The sequence below is a fragment of the Panthera leo genome, chromosome F3 (assembly GCF_018350215.1).
Source record: "Panthera leo isolate Ple1 chromosome F3, P.leo_Ple1_pat1.1, whole genome shotgun sequence".
NCBI classification, from domain to species: Eukaryota; Metazoa; Chordata; class Mammalia; order Carnivora; family Felidae; genus Panthera; species Panthera leo.
Genome location: NC_056696.1, coordinates 36,860,045 through 36,879,758, shown reverse-complemented (window position 1 = coordinate 36,879,758; position 19,714 = coordinate 36,860,045). Strand labels below are relative to the sequence as shown.

Here is a 19,714-nt window from a genome sequence, read left to right as displayed (position 1 = left end):
GAGTAGAAGCTTGCTAGAAAATTATATTAAGAAGGTAGGTTTCCTTTTGTTTCTAAAAAAAAAAACAAAAACCTGCACATTAGAAAGATGAAGGAAGTGTGGGGATTTAATACCTGCTTCATATGATAACCGTAACATGTTTTAAGGGAGAATAAAACATTTTATCTTTGTAGCTTTTTTCTAAAGCAGGTAACTACTGGAAGCTCTAACTTTTCTAAATGTGTGTGGATTCTCGAGTGCAGCGTAGTTACATAAAAGGAGGTATTTAAAAACATCAGAGGCACATTTCAGAGCTGTGGAGGTTATCTAAATATTATTTCCAGACATTTGTATTTACCTTCTGTTGTTCTTTACCCTGATGTTTATCTTTGTGATCCTAAAAAGCAAAATTAAAATTTCTAGGTGTAGGGGTTAATTTCTGTTTCCTGAAAGGACACATCTAAAAGTCAAGAGAAAAATCTGTCACTTCTCTGAAAACTCAGCTCCTTTAATATGCTCTCCCTTCCTAACTCCCGGTTGGCATAATTACTTCATTACTCAGACTGTGTGCACGTGTCCTGCACTCTTTTAATTTATACCTGTTTGTTATGTTTACTCATGTAATTCCTTCCTTTTATTCACAGTCACTTTAGTGTTAAGAGGGTAAAAGTAGAGAATTGGTGGTAATATTATTCATGTGGCAGTGAACTCCCACTGTGCCAAACCCAGGTTATAATTCCTCCCGTGGATGGCTGCTTAGAAGTCTGAATTCTCACTGTATGAAAGGAATCTAAACATTTGATAAGAGCAATGAGATGCTGTTTATTCCTGAAGCTCTTTTCACTGCTTAACTTTTTTTTTTTTTTTTTGGTCTAATATAATACCTAATTAGACTTACAAAGATAATTTATTTACAGATTGAAGAATGTCATAAGAAAATCAGATGTCAGTTTTGAAGTAGTCTTTAGCCTTTGGAGGCTTGCTTACTCTCTTAAGAATATAAAGGGAAAATAATTGATACTTTTTCCATGTCACATAATGGGATTGTGTGATACTAGCCATGTGACTAAAGTTCTAAATGCTCTCCTGAGGTCAGAGTTCTATATGAGTATAAACTTTAGGATTTTAGGGGGAAAATGTACATTTATTTCCCAACTAAACTTAGAAGCTTGGAAGTTAAAGCAGAAAACGTTGTTTCCCAGACCAAATATTGAAAAAGTACAGAAGAGACATCACCGTTTTTATAGATAAAAACCGCTAAAAGCTACTTAGCACTGCAGAGGGCACTGGTAACTGGTGATAATTTACTCCAGTGATCTAAAGGACAGAGAAACAGCAAGGTTGGCACAGTCATCTCATATTAGAGTCATATCTTTCTGTCTAAAACTGATTTGAAAAAGTATTTCATTTTTACAGGCTATTTTTGAGCATTTATTTGTGCATCCAGAAACCCTTAACTCACCTGCCCTCTTGGTCTCTGAAAAACAGGAACAACCTCAGATCTACTTACTGATAGACCCCTCTGAGAGCAGGTCAAGAAAAACCTCCTTATGCAGTTTGTAAAGGTTGAAATAGTGTAGAAATAGGCAAAGGAACAATGTAGTCATATTTCTGGCCAGGTAACTAGTCTCATGTGTCTATGAAATTAGATAGTATGCCCATGTAGAATAGCAATTTTCAGTAGAAATGTGAGCCACATGCACAATTTTAACTTTTCTGGTAGGCATGTTAAAAAGTAAAAAAAAAAAAAAAAAAAAAAAAAAAGAAAAGAAAAATGAAATTAATTTTAATATATTTTATTTAGCCAAATATTCAAAATATTGTTTCATTCTGTAGTCAATATGAAAATTATTAATGGGGTATTTTACATTTGGGGGGATAATAAATCTTCAAAGTTAAGTTTATATTTTACACTCATAGCAAATCCCAATTTGGACTAGTCACATTTCAAGTGCTTATGTGTCTAAAAGGCTGCTATATTGGACAGAGCATTTCTAGAACAAGTGTTTCTTTTTTGTTTCCTATTTTCTACAGAGCTCCTGAGGGGGCTGAGAAAGTACACTGACTGATTTTGGAGGTGAAGACCGCATAATTATGGTTTGGTTAGGAAGGGCTTGTGGCAATGTGACAGATATTCTAACCAGCTTAAGCAGTACTGAAACAGTCAAGGACTTGGGGTCATGAAGGCTAAGTTATGGTTTGACTTGCCTCCATTCTCTGTAAGCATACATTATGATTGTCCTAAGAATACTGAATTTGTGGAGAACTGAAATGTCAATTTCATGTTTTGTAGAAAAATACACTCTGAGGAATTTTTTTGCAAAGATATAAGTAAGGCATGACATGTTAAAATGTTTTTTTTTTTTTATTTTTGAAAGCAGAATTTTATTTTTTTAAGTATTTATTTATTTATTTATTTATTTATTTATTTTGCGAGAGAGAAAGAGGGTATGCACAGGGGAGGGGCAGAGAGAGAAAGAGAGAGAATCCCAAGCAGGCTCCATGCTGTCAGTGTGGAGCCCAGTGCGTGGCTCAGACCCATGAACAATGAGATCATGACCTGAGATGAAATCAAGAGTTGGACACTTAACCAACTGAGCCACCCAGGCGCCCCTTGAAAGCAAAATTTAAAAACAACCCAACCATTTACTTTTTATAAAACATGGAAAGACATATTCCTTCCATCATAAGCCTTTGGGGGGGGGCAATTATTAAATACACGTATTTGCTAGTCATTCTCATTGGTTTTCTTTAAGGCATTTGAAGCTTAAAAAACTTACTACACACTTTAGACAAAAGACATTAAGTCATAAGATTTGTTTTTGCATTGTTTAGCTGTATTTATTGTTTGACTATGTGGGTTACCTAAAAGTGTGCATTTACTGAGTTTGGATTTTAATAATAAAAACTTCCTGATTTATGCACTTTGTGGGCTAAATGAATTAGGCTCCAAACTTTTATCTGAATCTATGGAGCTTGGATATAAATTGAGAAGATCACAGCTATGGGGAGAAGACCTATCCAGTAAAGGCCTTTCTGCATAGATTATGAACATCATAACTCAATAATTTTTTCAAAACTGTGGTTATAATTGGACCCAATGGGGGTCTCTTTCTTTGATCAGATCACAGTAACTGTGACTTTACACTGGAAAATGTCACTACTGTGAAGGTTTATCACCTGTAGAGCTGGTCTTTCCTCTGATGCTGTGTTCATTTCTCATTAGCATTATTCAAAGTTTAGTTGTTAATTAGGTTGACACTTCAATTACAGTCATCATCTACAGGAGTAGTCAGGGCTGCTTGCATAAAGAAAGAAAAAATACCCTTCCTTGCATGTGTATGTAAAGGGGAAATGACATTATTTTGTTGTCTGTTAGTTTCATAAGGGTAAGAATATGCTCTGTTAAGGGAACAATCCAACCACAATGTGTCCCATCAGTTGTTTTCTTAAGAAAACAAGAGTTTTCACATGATTTCATGTTCCCATGTAAGGCATCGATGAGGAATATATGGGCACCAATATTGTTTATGTGTAGAGAGTATAGTTTTCTAGGATGTGTGAAAGGAATTGGTTGAGTCAGATGCACAGGAACATCAAATCACTTCCCCTTAAAAAAATAAGAGTGTACATGAGGATTATGATTACACTTCTAAAATATTCATCTAAGTAAGGGCCGTTCGTAAATAGTGTGTATTCTGTAAAATACACAGAACCTGAAATTAAAAGATGCAATTGTATGAACAATCATAACAAATTTAAGTGCCTTGAAAACTTAGCAAACTCCCACGTAATAAATTTTCCTTTGACTTAAAAACATTATTTTAATCCAATTACTGGTTCATAAGGCAATGACATTGGACTCAAACCCAGCATGTTGTGGTGGGAAAAACTGGACAGAACTGGGTTGAAGGCTCAGTTTTGCCATGTATTAGCCACGTATTAACTGTCTAGTGAGGGCAAACTGATTCCCATCTCTGAGTCCCTGTTTCTACTATTCACAAATGATAGTACATGTGCCTTTCTTAGAATACTGGGAGGATTAGATGAGATGGCAAATAACATTTGCAGAACCTAATTCTCTACTCATGGAGGTTCTCAATAACTTCAATTTCTCTCCCCTCTTTTTGTCTAATAATGGTGGAAACTATTCAACAAATGAGTAGGAAATTACATATGAAAATGAGGCTTCCAAAAATAAAATTAAATGGTAGGTGATCCTGGAGGACCTGTAACAAATAACCTTACATGGCAGAAATGAACGATACCCAACCGGCTTCATCTCAAAACAAGTAGACACATGTTGTAATTGCTAAAAATCTGCAGAAAAGTGGCTCACGAGCAGTTTACTGTAAAATAATTAAAGCTTATTTATGTCAAGAGGCCTTGGGAAAAAAAGAGAGCATAAACCAATTTGCATTAGCACGTTACTATCGGCCCCTGCTTTCGTTTCAATTAACAGACCAGCAGGTGCTCTCTGCAGTTAAAAAGATAAGCTATCAGGGAGGAGGATGAGTTTTTGGCTGACCTGCAGACACTGTGGTTTGCCTGCTGATTGGGTTCGTACCTCGCTGTACCAATTTCTGAGGTGTTAATTTAACTGTTCCTCTCTGTCATGCAGGTCTCGGCCCTGAAAAATAAACTGAAGAAGCAGTCTACAGCTACAGGGGATGGAGTAGCTAGGGCCTTTCTTAGGGCACAGGCTGCTTTGTTTGGATCCTACAGAGATGCACTGAGATACAAACCTGTAAGCGTTTTATTTCATCACTATTTTCATTTGCTTTTTTTATGTTTCTTTGGAGTGGGGCAGGAAAAAGAAACATTTTAATATCACACATGAAAAACGCATCATAAAGGTCTTTTAAAATCCAGAATGATGTGCTTTAAGACATTATGTTCTGTCTCCAATTCCTTGACTTTTTGGTTTTAGTTCTTTTAGTAACCTTTAGTTACTATTTCCCACGTTTTGCATATTATCTTATGTATTGTTTTAAAATTGGAATACTTAGCCTCTTAATGAGTTGTGTTAATGCGTTTTAATGGAACTACCTGATGTGAGGATTAAGAAATTAACCAGGCAGTTGGGTTTTATAGATCAATGCATGTAGAGGTGACAGTACAACGTGCAAGTTTAAAAATATTAGAACTTGCAAATTTTGCACTATTCGGAAATTTATTGTCTTCCTATTCCATAACACTTTTCTAAGTGGGCTTATCTGTTTAGCATGTGCTAGCTCATTCTGCCATTTCTTTTCTCCTTTTAATACCCTAAAAATGATTACTATGTAGAATTGTAGCCAGCCAAGGTTTCAGATGGTCCAAAAGGTATAAATCAAAATATATTTGTTTCTCTTTCTGAATTACTGGTTAAATATGTGAGTCTGATTTTATGAAAATAATTACACTGCCCTTCCACGACCAGATAAATAAGTTGTAATGGATAAAAAACGTTGAGTTAGTAATAAGTAGTGGACTTGCTATCTAATAGGAATTCGACCGTTAATTAAGTTGTGTAACCTTGACCCATTTCCTTGGTCTCTATAGACTTTGATCTTGTTATTTGGAGAATGAGAATTCTTGTACTCTCCCTGCCTACTTTTCAGAATTGGTGTGCAAACCCTGTTGTAAACTGTGAAACTAAACACATGTGAATGAGTTATATCCCTTCTAAACTGACTTCCCTATTCCCACCCAATGGCTCTTATATCTCCAAGGAGTTATTGGGTTATTAGGAGTCCTTAAATGGATAGGCAGGTCAATGGCTGTCTCTAGAGAAGTACATATATCTAATTTGCATGCTAATATTTTGGAAATATGTGTATAGTTTTTAAAGCATTGTAGAAGTCCTAGCACTGAATATGGTATACATGTGGGGGAATCACATGAGGGAGACTTTAAAAATTATTGACAGTTACATGGTCTCATTCTTTAAAAGATTGTACACCAATCATCTGTACTAATAAAAGTTTAAAATAATCTGGTTGTCAAATTTTTTAAAACAGGTTGATTTCGAGTTTACAGTACCAACAGGGATATTTAAGTATTACTTTGCTTAAATTTTGCCACATTTAAATAATTATTAATCTTTGTATGTTACATTTTTCTTTTCCTTTTTGAGTTTGTGAAGGACTTCAGATTTGAGGAAAGCAAATTGAAGAGAAAATTTTCTTAAATGATTTAAATTATCAATTGAGCAGACAGGGGTACAAGATTTCAATAATGACTTTTCTTTTTTAAATCTTTAAAGCCAGATTCCCAGTATCTGTGGGAAAATATATAATTTCATCATAGAACATCTTTCCTGTTTATTGGTCACATCTAATTATAAATTTGTTAAATTATCTACCTTTTTCCTTTTTATATTTGATGTTTTCTTTCTTTTTTAGTGCTAATTCTTTCTGGGAGTCAAAGGACAGTATTTTCCTTCTGTGTGTTTTTACATTTCTTTTGACTCCATCTTGAATGAAAGCATAATTTTTAAAGTATACTGAATATATTTAGACAGTTTTTTTAATTTTCAATAGAAATAGTTATTAAGGAAAATGACTTCTTTGTTGTGTATAAAATATTTTTGTTGCTGTTTAGGCATTGTCTTTACAAATGCCCTATATTCTAATTTATTAAACGTACATTTACTTTTTATTTTGTGAACTCTTTTGGACATTTATATAATAGGTGTATGTCTTTTATATATTTTCTGATATATGTAAAAAAAAAAGGGGCCAAGTTCAGAAGTTACAATTATTTCATGGTTTTGTCTCTATTCAGAAGTATAGTTCAGTACTACCCTCTAGCTAGTAGAGCACAACTGGAAAAATTTACTAAGTAACCTTAAATGGATATGAATTCTTTAACCAGGTACTACTTTTTAAAATGTCATGATTTTTTATACACATATAAAAGCAAACCATTATTATTGTTATTCCCCTTACGTTGACAAAATTAAACCTATAGATTAGACCTAGGAGTGTCATTCAGGGCCTTCACAATGGGCAAGTAGTCTGTGTCTGTCTTTACTTTTTTCCTAAACTTTGACCTCAATTCAGAGAATTCTGCCTGTGGCTCCAAATGTCCCAAGCTTCTCTGGCTTCCAAACTGTTATTTATAATGTTCTTTTTTCCTGGTAGTGCTTTTATCTTTCTTGCTTTTAATGGCCATCTAGTTCCTTCCTGATCCCTTGAAGCTATAGTTTCTACTGCCCTTTTTTCTGTGAATTGATTACACTTATTTTCTTTAATACATTTCTTCTCCCTCTTTTATATGTTACTTATTATAATTCTTTTGTTATTTTTACTGAGATTCATAATTTATTAGTTGGTATTAAAATGATAATTGACCTTTAAGTACCCGTTGGGTACCAGGCATTAATAGACCTTTTAGATAGGCTATTTATTTAATCTTGATAAGCCTTCAAATATTACCCTTTTCATTTAAAAATTTTTTTAACATTCACTTCTGAGAGAGACAGAGTGTGAGTCAGGGAGGGGCAGAGAGAGAAGGAGACACAGAATCTGAAGCAGGCTCCAGGCTCTGAGCTGTCAGCACAGAACCCAATGGAGGGCTCCAACCCACGAACCATGAGATCGTGACCTAAGCTAAAGTTGGCGGCTTAACCAACTGAGCCACCCAGGCGCCCCGTAACCTTTTCATTTTAAAGATGAGGAAAATGATATTCATGGAGTGTAAATAACCTCACTAAGGCTCTCCAGCTAGTAAATAGTGGGGCCTACATTTGAATCTATTCTTTTCACAGTCCTGCTCTTGCTTCAGTGTGACAGGTTTCTGCTCTCTGGCCTCCATTCTTGTATCATACTCTCCTTGAGATCAATTTCCTGAACTTAACATTTCTTCTAAATGCAAGTACATGGAAGGCATTCAGTACATACTTAAAGAGAGACAGAACAAACGGTACAGTCTTAGGACTTTCCTGAAAAGGAGCACATGCCCATAGGCATACCATGGTGTGTATATAAATTGGGGGAATAATTTGTTATTTGTGCTACATATTCCCATTTGTGATTTTATCAACCTAGAGTAACTGCCCCTTCCTCCTCCCTCCAGTCTTCTGCAGCCTGGCTGGGGAACCAGTTAGGGGAAGTCCCCAGGATGATTTAAATGTCCATTTTCAAATGCAAATACCTGAATACATTCGCTAAATGCCGCCAAAGAGGAGCTCATATTTATAAATTACACTTAGAATGTCTGAGTGACAGTTCTAAATATGTTGTTACTTTTCTCATAGTTCCTTCTTATTTATACCTTCTAAATGACACCCTAGCACAATTGACAAATAAATTGTGCCGGCTCTTATTACAGAGAGAAATATGCAACTCTGTAAAGTTGTTGGAAAGTGATTTAAATAAACAATGGCTATTTTGCTTTCTTTGGATTTTAACCAGCAAGTTAGCTACTTTTTAAGATTTAGAAAACATGAGATCAAAGTAATGTGCTAAATAAGTTGAAGAAAAGTGATAACACAGACTCCAGAACCAGGCTACCTGGGTTCAGAACCTCCTTCTGGGAGTTACCAGTTGTATGAGTTTGGGCAAAGTAACTTCTTAGCGCTTTAGTTTCCTCATGTGTTTTTTTTTAAAAAAAAAACAAAACAAAACAAACAAAAAAAAAACAACTAATAATTCTTCTTGGGTAGTTTAGAGGATAAAATGAGTTCATAAATGTAGGTTACCTAGAACAGTGTCTAACATAAAATCAGTGCTATTATTACTAAAAATGACATTTTAGAAGTAGTAAATTTGGGGAGGAAAATCCCTTTAACAAAACTAAAATAAAGTACCCTCCTCTGATTCCCCAAAAGAAAAACACTGTTATAAACATCAGAATGCTTTTAAGAGATTGAATTAAATAACTAATAAAGGGTCATCAGTTGTACCTGTTTTATTTGTGTCACAGGCTATTAAAAATAAAAGGTTAAGTTTTGACCAACAGCTAATGCTAAGGAAATGTTTGCCTGAGTTAAAATATTGCTTATACGTTCAAAGGCATATACTTGATTATCCTGTCCAAGAGCATAGAAGTAACACTCAGATCTAGTCCTTTGAATAGTTAGGGTGCTGTCCTTTGTTCCAATCACTCAAGCTTTTCTGGGCGGCTGTGAACCTTGCTAATGGATAAAAAGTAAATTCCTTTTAAAATAAAGATTGGTTAGTAATCTGGCCCTCTGGCAAGTTGAAAGATTTGTCCTTCAGACATTTTTTGGATTATATTCCTTTAAACGTTATCAGCAAATAATGTTATATTTTGTGATTAAACTTTAACAATTTAAGCACAGGATTGGCATCCATAATTTAAGTGGCCATTCACTAAATCTTTGCCTTCCAGTTTCCATTTAACACATTTGTAACTGTCAACTTGTTAGAGATTTAAAAATCTGAGTTGAAAAGTACACTTGCTCACCCCCCTTGGTTTTATGGTTACTAAAACATTTTAGACCTCCATTTGTCTCATTACCCAAGTTTGAGCCTGGACCTTTGGCTTTAAAGATGGTTGCAACCAAATAAATATTTGTTGTATATTTGGCTTTCTGATAGAATATGGTTGCTTTTATGATACTTTCTGTTCTATTATTATTATTATTATTATTATTGTTATTGTTATTAACAGAGAAGGTGTTTTGCTTATCTGCTTTAGCAAAACTATAAAAATTCTGTACCACCACTATGGGATAGGTAGAGCTAGGGACTCTGATAGTAAGCGTTCATTTTTATATCCCTGATAATGTGTTTCATGAGAATAGAGAGTGTTTTTCTTTAAATAGTGGGAAAGAAAATATATATTGTTCATAGCATGTATAAAATTAATACGTAGCTCTATTAATCTTTTTTAGTGTTCAAATTTAACTAGAGTGCTAGAAACAACTGTATCTGATTTAGAAAAATGAATTTCTTTTCCCATCTTAACTTGCTGAATCAAAGGCAAATGGAACATTGATAGCTATTTTTATTCTAGACAGATCTAATAACTTTAGGGCAAGCTCATATGTACTCATATGTACAGAAAGAAGCTTTAGCTGTAAATAATGATTAAAGTTTATGATTTAAATATAAGGATTTTTTTTCATCAATAATTTTCAGTAATAGAAAAATTATTGTTTTCCTGGTTAAAAAACTCTGAGAGTAGACTTTGGTCCCTTACATAATAACAACAACACTGGGACACTTGGAAGAAGAATGTTGTATCACCTGAAAAATCTTTTAAAATTATTTTCTGTCAGAACCTGAATATATTTGACTATTACCTTGGAAAACTGGTAACAGAGTGTTTAAGAGATTTAAAATTTTAAATAAACTATCGTTATGCAGACATTTTTGCTTGTTTATATTTGTTATATAACAGTGACTTTACATATTAAGCCCAAGTGTATTAGGGAACTGAATAAGCATTATGTGGATGCTTTGATTATATTTCATATCTTTACACAGTATCATTCTTTCTGACACCTTTATTCCTTTCAATATGAATTGTTACTAAGTTTTATATATATATATATATATATATATATATATATATATATATATATATCCGCAAAACATAAACAGAGATCTAGTCTATGTTTTAAGTATTTTCTTGTTCTTGCCAAGTTTCCTACTCCAGAAGACAACATAGAACTGGAAAGATGCCCATCCTAAAAAACACACTAAGCAAAAATATTGTATTAATTCAGTGATGATAATCACTTTGAAACTGAACATACAGTAGGGTAGGAAAAACAGCCCCATCTCTTCCATATCTTATCTGTGCCTTAATTATCCTGTAAAAATACTTCAAATATTAGCTAGTGGATATTTACTGAACACTCAAAGTGCAAAGTACTATGTTGAGTATTATAATAGGGAATGTAGAAATGTATAAGGATATAGTCCCAGACCTCAAAAATACACAAATAAAATGTATAAAAATAACCTTTAATTCAACTTAGAAAATCAGTGCTAAAAGAAAGATACATATTTTTAAGGCTCTGGGTTTCAGAGGAGGGAGAATTTACTTCTTTATGTTGAAGATGGAATCTAAGACTTGGCAAGGTAAATCGTGTGTTCCATAAGGGCCAGATTTATGGCACTGGAGGGCATTTCTTCCGCCATTTCTTAATCCATTCTTCTGCCACAACTAATTGATGGGTCTTATTTAAATACCATCAGGTACAAACAACATGTAGTTTCTAGCACACTGGTTTTAATGGTACCTCTTCCCTTCCCATTATACAAGGGACTGAATGTGGCGTTTGTTATTTTGTGGACAATTTGAACTTGAATCTGCTCTGATTTGTATGTTTTAACAGGTAAATCAAGTATGAACTTTGGTATTTTTACTATTTATTAATAACAAACTATCTAGCAAACCTCATCATAGAATGCTGAGTATGTTGTTGATTCATTCTTAGTCTATATTTGTTGACTGACATAATACTTTAATGGTAAGTAATGTTGGTGGTTCCTTTCTGGAAAGTCTGGTTCTCCTCTCTGCAATAAGAACTTCACTGCCAGCCTAGTATTGAATGGTAGTTTTTCTTTACCTCTTTTCATGCTCCTTTGTGTGACATTTTATCGAAATGATTTCAATTTTGGTTCCTTTCTGTTGCCTCATCACTGTTCCATGAAGCAAAAGATTCAATTGCTTTACCATCACATCAGATTTTTACCATGGATAGTTTTTCATTTCCCCATTTATATGTTTCTACACAATTAATTCTGTGTCTCCACAGAGCTATATACTTCCTTACTTGGTTTTTCTGTCAACGAACAATATAACGTTTAAAAAATAAATTGGATTATAGGTAGGTATTTTTCAGTTACATCAATCTTTTTCCGTAAGTAGAGTGATCAGCTTAATTTCAATGCTTAGTTCTGTGCAGATAATTCCTAAATATACATTAAACAACAAGTTTTCCAAACCTGAGTCTCTAACTATGTGCTACGTCCATGCATCTTCAGAAACCTTACTTACCTTTACCATGCCTTTGGTAAAGGACTTTACTGGTGCCCTGACCAGATCCCCTCTACTGGCTGGCACCCTTTTCAGAGAAAAATTGCCCATGGCTAAGTAGGAAGTGCCTCCCTAGGCACCTCCACTCTCCCCCCGCCCCCCCCCCCCCCCCCCCCCCCTGCAGGGAAGGCCTCATTGGCCTGACTGGCTGATAAAGGGTTTATACTGCCCTTGCTTCAAGATGGGAATAACTCTGCCAGTACATTTAGTGTTTTCCATAGGTTTAGGCTGAGGCTGATTTTCAACTGAAAACACATTGTTGCTTGGCTTTTTTCTTCTGCCCTATTTTGTTTCCCATATTTCCTAGTTCCTGAGAGTTCTCCATCAACAAATCATTTAAACAAGAATCCTTGTCTCAGGCTCAGCTTGGAATCTGACCAAAAACATGTGCAAGAATTGATTTTATCACCTTCTTAAATCTGGTTGTTTTTTTTTTTCTGTATTTCTCTTCTTTAGTAAATGGTATCCTCTTTTGATCCTCAAGCTTGAAATCTGGAAGTCATCTTTGACCCCTCCTTGTCCTGTTTCTGTATATTAGTGGTTCTTAAACCCTTTGTTGCTGAATGTCTTCATACTCTAAAATAATTATCAAGAGCTTTAAAGAACTTTTGTTTCTGTGGGGTATATCTTTTACTATTTATCATATTAGAAATTAAAACTGAAAATATTTTAAATATTATTTAAAAATAATACAATACTATACATAAACATAAACCATATTTTTATGAGAAATAATTGTTTCTAAACAAAAAAGCCAATAGAAGAATGCCTTGTTGTACAGTTTTTCGAAAGTATGGGGCTTAAGGGAAGTTAGCTGGATTCTCATATTTGGTTCTGCTTTTGCTCTGTTGCAATATCACCAGTCGTGTAACCTCTGATCAACTCCATTGGATCCCATGAGAAAATAAAAGTGGAAGGGGCAAATAATGTTTCAGCATTGTTACAAAAATAGTTTTGATGTTGCAGACCCTGTGAAAAGGTCTGAATCCCTGGACCATTCTTTGAGAACCACTGCTGTATATCAGTTGATATACAGCCCAGTTGATTTTACGATGAAATTGTACTTTTACAGATTGCATGATATGGAATAAATAAAACATTCCACATAGTCTTGAATGCCCATAACTGGGATAATTTGAAAGCATAGACTGAGTCTGAATCCAGCTCCTACCACTTACATGCTGTGTGATCTTGAGCAAGTTGCTTAACCGTTCCCCATATTTTAGTTTACTCATATATGAAGTAAGACAATAGTCAATTTGAGGCTTATGTAAGTTAATATGTATGAAGTGCTTACAACAGTACCTGGCCCATAATAAGCATTACGTAAACATTAGCTATTATTATTACTCTCGGTAATAGTAAATAAGTCTCCTATAAGTGTTAGCTAATGGTTGTCATCACTTTTCCTTTCTGCTGCCTCGTTCGTCTTTTCTTGGCTGATTTATATCACACTGTTAATTGGTCTGCCTGTTTCCATTATTTCCTCTTGCCTATTAATTTATTTTTTAAAAAATACAGTCTTGTCACTTTATTGAGTAGATATATTTGTGAGCTTCTTGATGTCTTTAAGAAAATAACTTCCGAATATATCGTAGACCTTTTTCAGTATGGCTTAATCTACCTTTTGTTTCTGTCTGGTACTTTGTGTAGTTCATATCCATTAGCCACTATGCCTCAACCAGTCATTTATTATCATCATCTGGTACTGTCTCTAATTCACACCCATCCCAAACACACTACCCACTTTTTGTCTGCCTCTCTCAAGACTATATTTTGCATCTTTGTTTCATAAAGCGTCCATTAGTTTTCCAAACCAGCTCAGATTTCCTCTGGGAAGCCACAGGAACTTCTAAATTAAATCTCTTATACTTCAGTAAACTGGGAATTAACTGGGAAAATCCAGACATAGTCACTCTACTTAGAACAAGAAAGGTTTTAAAACACTCAATCCTAATCCTGATTTTTAATCAGATAAAAAATAAATCAGAAGATCCTAAGCAGAGTTCCTTATCATGCCACCACTCAACCTGACCTGGATTTAAAAGAACTCCTACTGGGGAGTTATTTATAATCTGTTTGATAGCATACATCCCAGTAGGACAATAATTGAGACTCCTGTGTATTAATATTGCAAAAATTTAGAGCATTGTTAATCAAGACTTATTTTTCTTTCTCCTGAGAGAAAATTCTAATATGCATCAGGGCTTTTCTTCTTTGTTGTTATCAGAGATTCTTAGTGAACAGGCTGTGTTCATCATTTGAAGGTTAAGTTCAAAGCTTTTACCATGATTGGTGTTATCAAAAATGGATGGACAGCACATCTGAACTTTCTCTTGAAAGATGGAAAGCAGTTGCTAGAAGATTAATAAGGACAGGGTTCTTCCCGAATAATTCACATTGGCTAAAGACCATGTTATGCCCAATTCTTGAGAAAGCTCAGGTAGACTTTGCTCACATCCATTTTCCCTTACCTTGAGATTCTCCATCCCCCTGCCCTCCATTCTTTCCAATCAAAAGAAATGCTTGATTGTAACATCGGAAGTCTAAACTGTTCAGTTAGAGATAGAATTTTATTTTTAAATTGACAAGTATTTCAATTGAAGATAGACCTTTGTATTTGAATTGAAGGCTGTTCTGCAGTGTTAATGACAACTTTTGGACACATTGTAGATACTAATAAAATATAGCTCACATGTTTGGGGGGAAATCTGTGCAATAAAAACTAACGTTATCAATAGTACTGATCACTTTGTAATGATAGTGTTGTAGTTGGCATTGCCATTAAGAAATGATTTGATTTTTTGTAATTTGTATTTACTTTTGAAAAGAAAATAAGTCCTATGGAGCAAAGTTTAGCTCACTTGCTATTTTGTTTATTGACTTATAGAAACATTTGTCTCCCAGTATAACTAGATATGATGCTGATACCAGGGAAGCAAAAACAATAGACCTTTATCTTTAACAGGATTGCCTGTTTGTTGTTTTCCCCCCCTCTGTTAGATTCTAAGTGGTGAGTTCTGTGATAGTGGCAAATACAGTGATTTTTGATTATCCAAAGTATATTTATATAAGTTAATCAAGTTTTTAAAGTATATCATTTAAAATCTTCCCATAGCACTTAAGGCTGGCAGTAGTCAGTATCAAAATGCATAATTGCAGTTTTATTATGAGGTGTTGGCTGGCAGCTGATGGTGGATGACAACAATTAATAGATTATTAAATTGTCTTCTTTAATAATTTGTTTGAATTTTATATATTGTCTTCTGTAGCAGTGCTGTGTCAGAAGACTTGTTGTGATCGGTGTTCTGTATTTGTGCTACCTAAGAGGATCCACAGAACACTCGTGACAGTTGAACATTTCAGATGTGGCCAGTGTGATTGAGGAACTGAATTTTTAGTTTTGTTTAATTTTAGTAATTTAAATTTAAATAGCTACATGTGACTAGTGGCTAGTGTATTGAACAGTGCCAATCTATAGTGTCATTAGTTTCCATCAGACAGTGGTAACAGTTGAATTACTGTTAGATTATTAGTTTCATTATTTTGTTCATACAGGAGCCAATTTTCAGAATTTTACTTACAGATACCTATAATCAAGGCATTGAGTTGTCCTTAAAGTTAAATTATAATTAATCTTTTTTCTAAGGTCTGTTAGAAGGTGAACAGGCTCACTTTTTTTTTTTTTTTTTATTGCAACATAGAGATTGCTACAGGACTCATTATAATGAGTGGATCATTGTATTAACATTGATAATGGATTATCTCTGTTTTCATTTGGGTCATATAATTTAGCCACTTATCTTCACACGTATTGAACTGGCAAGAAGACCATTCAGGCTACTGAGGAAGTAGCAGGTGGTAGGGATCAGCCAGTAAGTGACAGTTTTCGAGGTCATGCATGGGAATAGATGGAATGAGTGGAATCTGTATTGAGAATTTAAGTTCTTGATAATTTGGAGGAGGAGCAGCTAATGGAGCATAAGCTACCACAAGACACTTGCAAAGTTACAATTACTTTAAAAAATATGGTAAATTGAGGCAGGTACAAAGTGAGACTTATTCTAGAAAGTATTCAATCAGAATTGTGTTTGCAATCACTAAGAGAATGTTACTGTAAGAACTTGTAATTAATTTAAAAAGAAATTAATGATCAAATATAAATGGCAAAAATCATGCAGTAATTTTTATAGCAAGAGTGTTTTCTTTTTCTCTTTTTCTCCATGTTTATTTATTTTAGAGACAGAGAGAGAGAGAGAGAGAGAGAGAGAGAGAGAGAGAGACACCATGAGTTGGGGAGGGGCAGAGAGAGAGAGGGAAACACAGAATCTGAAACAGACTCCAGGCTCTGAGCTGTCAGCACACAGCCTCATGCGGGGCTCAAACTCAAGAACTGTGAGATCATGACCTGAGCCAAAATTGGACGCTTAACTGACTGAACCACCCAGGCCCCCCGAAGGTGTTTTCTAATAAGGATAAAATTGCAATTGCATACTCTTTTCAGCTATGCATGCTATTTTTAATACTCATAATTCAATCTAATAATATTAAACCTTTGTTTTTAGGTGATTCATTCTTACTCTGAGGAAGTGAAACTGAGCAATTTTAAGACCCCAGGGATCCTTGATTAGGAAGCTCTCGTAGAAGCTTATCAGTAGAGGAATATTTTTATGAGGCTGAAATTCAGCTATTATGTCTAAGGGTCTGTTTGACTCCCTTTAGACTTTCAGCACCTTGAGGTTGATTCTGTGTCTTACATTTCCTCTGTGACTCTCCATCTACCTCTTTAGAGAGACTGGTTCTCTCTGCTGACTTTCTTTTGACACCAAAAAATCTTTATTTCTTTGTAGGGGGAGCCAATCACTTTCTGTGAGGAGAGTTTTGTAAAGCATCGTTCAAGTCTGATGAAACAGTTCTTGGAAACTGCAGTTAACCTCCAACTTTTCAAGCAGGTAAGAGTGGGCCTCCATATTTCCTTCTGTAACAGAAGATTACAGAAATGTAACAAATGCGTGGCACGTTTTTATCACTTTTATCAAAAGTTTGTCAAAACTCTGAATAATACTGTTCTAGAATTACAAGAAATTTTTCTTTCTTTTGTTAACTCTACAGTTACCTATGGCATGGCACTCTAGAAAGTTAAGTAATAGTAACTTTGTTATTAAAAAAAAATCTCCTCTAAAGTACTAATCTGATGGTCTGTGAAAGAGATTCATTCACAGTTACAAAACCAGCACGACTAGTTTCATGTGAGCATCTAGGAGTTGGTTTGGTATGGTAGATTGATGATGGTAAGCAAACTATTTTTTGTAGGACAGTCCGAATGTAACTCAGCTTAGAAAAACAGACTTCATAATTATAAATTCAAAAATTCAGAAAAAAAAGGTCATCATCATACTGTGTATCCCGATTTTTGGCTCAGAAAATGTAGTCACAATTTTCAAAAAGCAGTAGCTTAACATCAGAATTGAGAACGTTTAGATGTACTCATTCTTTCATTCCTGTGTGTGATCATAGCAAGTCTCTCAGTTGAGGCTCCTCTCAATTTCTGTTTACATAATTTAAATTAGGTTCTAAACACTTTATTTTCTTATTCCACATGATAATTTAAATGTCAAGTTACCTGTGTGAATTCATCATTTAATGAAGACCAATAAAGTGCCATAAACTGCTCAGGACCAGGATACAAGCATGAGTAAAAATTCAATAGCTGAAACTGAAAATCTAATAGAATCCTTTGGACTGTTAAGAGAAAAGATCCCATGTAATTTGAGATAAGCTTCAAATTAAGTAAGTGATTTAATTTGATGGTGACAAAACCAATACTATTATCCATATTCTGAGGAAGTTTTAAACAATAATTAGAAAATACTCTGGGGAGGGGGGCGGGGGCTATAACTATCTTCTCATATGTGAAGGTTTACCTTAAAGAAAGGGTTACGTTTACCCAATACCTAAAAGAGACAGAAGCAGCTTTGATAGCTTTTAGGATCAAAGACGTCTTACGAATTTCTGAAGATGGAGTGGGTTACTTTTGGTGCTCTGTCACTAGAGGGCTCCAATATAGATTGAATTACTTCCCAAGGTTGTAGAAGGATCAAGTGATGGTCTTTCTAAATGCTGAAGCGTACAGCACAATGCTGTCCTAAACCAGTCATCCAGTGCGTGTTTGTGGAGTTAAATAGTGATACCCTTTTTGTAGTTTCATCTGTCAAGGAGAGATAGTACTACTTCCCATTGTCAACTCTGAATTGTGAAGATCAATTCATATGGGGGTCAAGAATTGAACGGGTAGATAGAATATCTAACTTATGATGTAACCTTTGGCCATAAGACTGTAACCAAAATCTTTTCATTAGTTATAATTCACATAGAGTAATTTTTGTATACTTACAATAAGCTCATATTTTTAGGAATCAGGTAGAGTTGGGTTAAATCTTGGCTTTCTCATGTAATAGCTGTTTGCGCATAACTATCTGTCTCTTTTTCTTTAAAATAGAAATACCCCGTATCTCACAGGGTTGTGGTAAAGTTTATGTGAACTGATACATGTATACTCCCAGCAAAGTGCACAACACTTTGTAGAAGCTTATTAAATCTTAGTGTCTGCCTCATTTTAGAGCCATTACATTAATAAAGTATAAATCTATGCAGGATTATTTTTAAATATAACTTGGTCAAAAAGGCTAAATGTAGAATACTAAAGTGGTCAATTAAAATAGAACCCATTATATAGACAACTTAGATAGTTTACATGCACCAATTGACCATGTTCTCAAACTTGATACCCTTTTATGACCCTTGAGAAAATGATACTTGAAGTTTGGGGATTTAAAAGATGGCTATTGACAGTTTCACAAACTTCTAAAGATGAATAAGTTCCAGAGATTCACTGTACAACATAGTGCCTAATTCTAGTCTATTAAAAGTCTATCTCATGGTAGTGTTCTTACACACACACACACACACACACACACACACACACACACCCAAAGGAACGCAAGGAAACTTTCGGAACTGTTGGATATTTTTATTACCTTGATTGTGGTGATTGTAGCAAAGTGTATACATATGTCCAAACTTAACACATTGTCTCCATTAGTTATGTTCAGTTTTTTGATTACCAATTACACTTTACTAAAACTTGGGGGGAAAGAAAAGAAACAAAAATAGGAATCAATTGGTAAAAAATTACCAACATAGATGAAGCCACAAAGAGACTATTGCTCTTTTTGAAAGAATATAAAAATATTCATTAGGTATAAATGATTGCTATTCATTATTATGAATTTGTGATCCATCATATGTCAAGGACTCCTCCGGCTCTCTATTTAGCAATGCTTATGCATCAAAATTGAGAGAACATGGGTCCAGGAGAGCAGCATATAATTTTAAGTTAAGGGTTAAAGTAGACTATTATTTCAGATAATACGGCCGGGAAGGATTCGGAGGTAACTTACGTACTGAAACAATTTTAAATGCAGTATTTAAAAAACTTTTGTGGTGTGGAACAGGAGACAAAGCCTAGTGCTTACTTCCCAAGTTGAAAAGTGTAATAGGAGACCCTACTCCCACAAATCTGGGATGACTGAGTGTAAAAGTAAACAAGAAATCAAACTGCTCCTTCCCTTTATTCATTTCCTGGTGATTGTACCTCCAAAGCACTGGTACTGAGTGGAGGGGAGGAAAAGGTGCTGCTGAAAAGTAAACACACCAGCCTGTACAGAAATTTGAA

At 34.6% G+C, this 19,714-nt stretch overlaps 1 protein-coding gene across 4 annotated transcripts in view; it reads left to right on the top strand.

The window, feature by feature from the left end:
- DENND1B (DENN domain containing 1B) overlaps positions 1–19,714 on the top strand; it is a 254,427-nt gene that overhangs the window by 173,164 nt on the left and 61,549 nt on the right. For all 4 annotated transcript variants that reach the window (XM_042925713.1, XM_042925714.1, XM_042925712.1 and 1 more), the window contains 2 exons: positions 4,601–4,726; positions 16,830–16,931. In XM_042925713.1, coding sequence (XP_042781647.1) covers positions 4,601–4,726; positions 16,830–16,931 — 228 coding nt within the window. The remainder of the gene's footprint in view (positions 1–4,600; positions 4,727–16,829; positions 16,932–19,714) is intronic.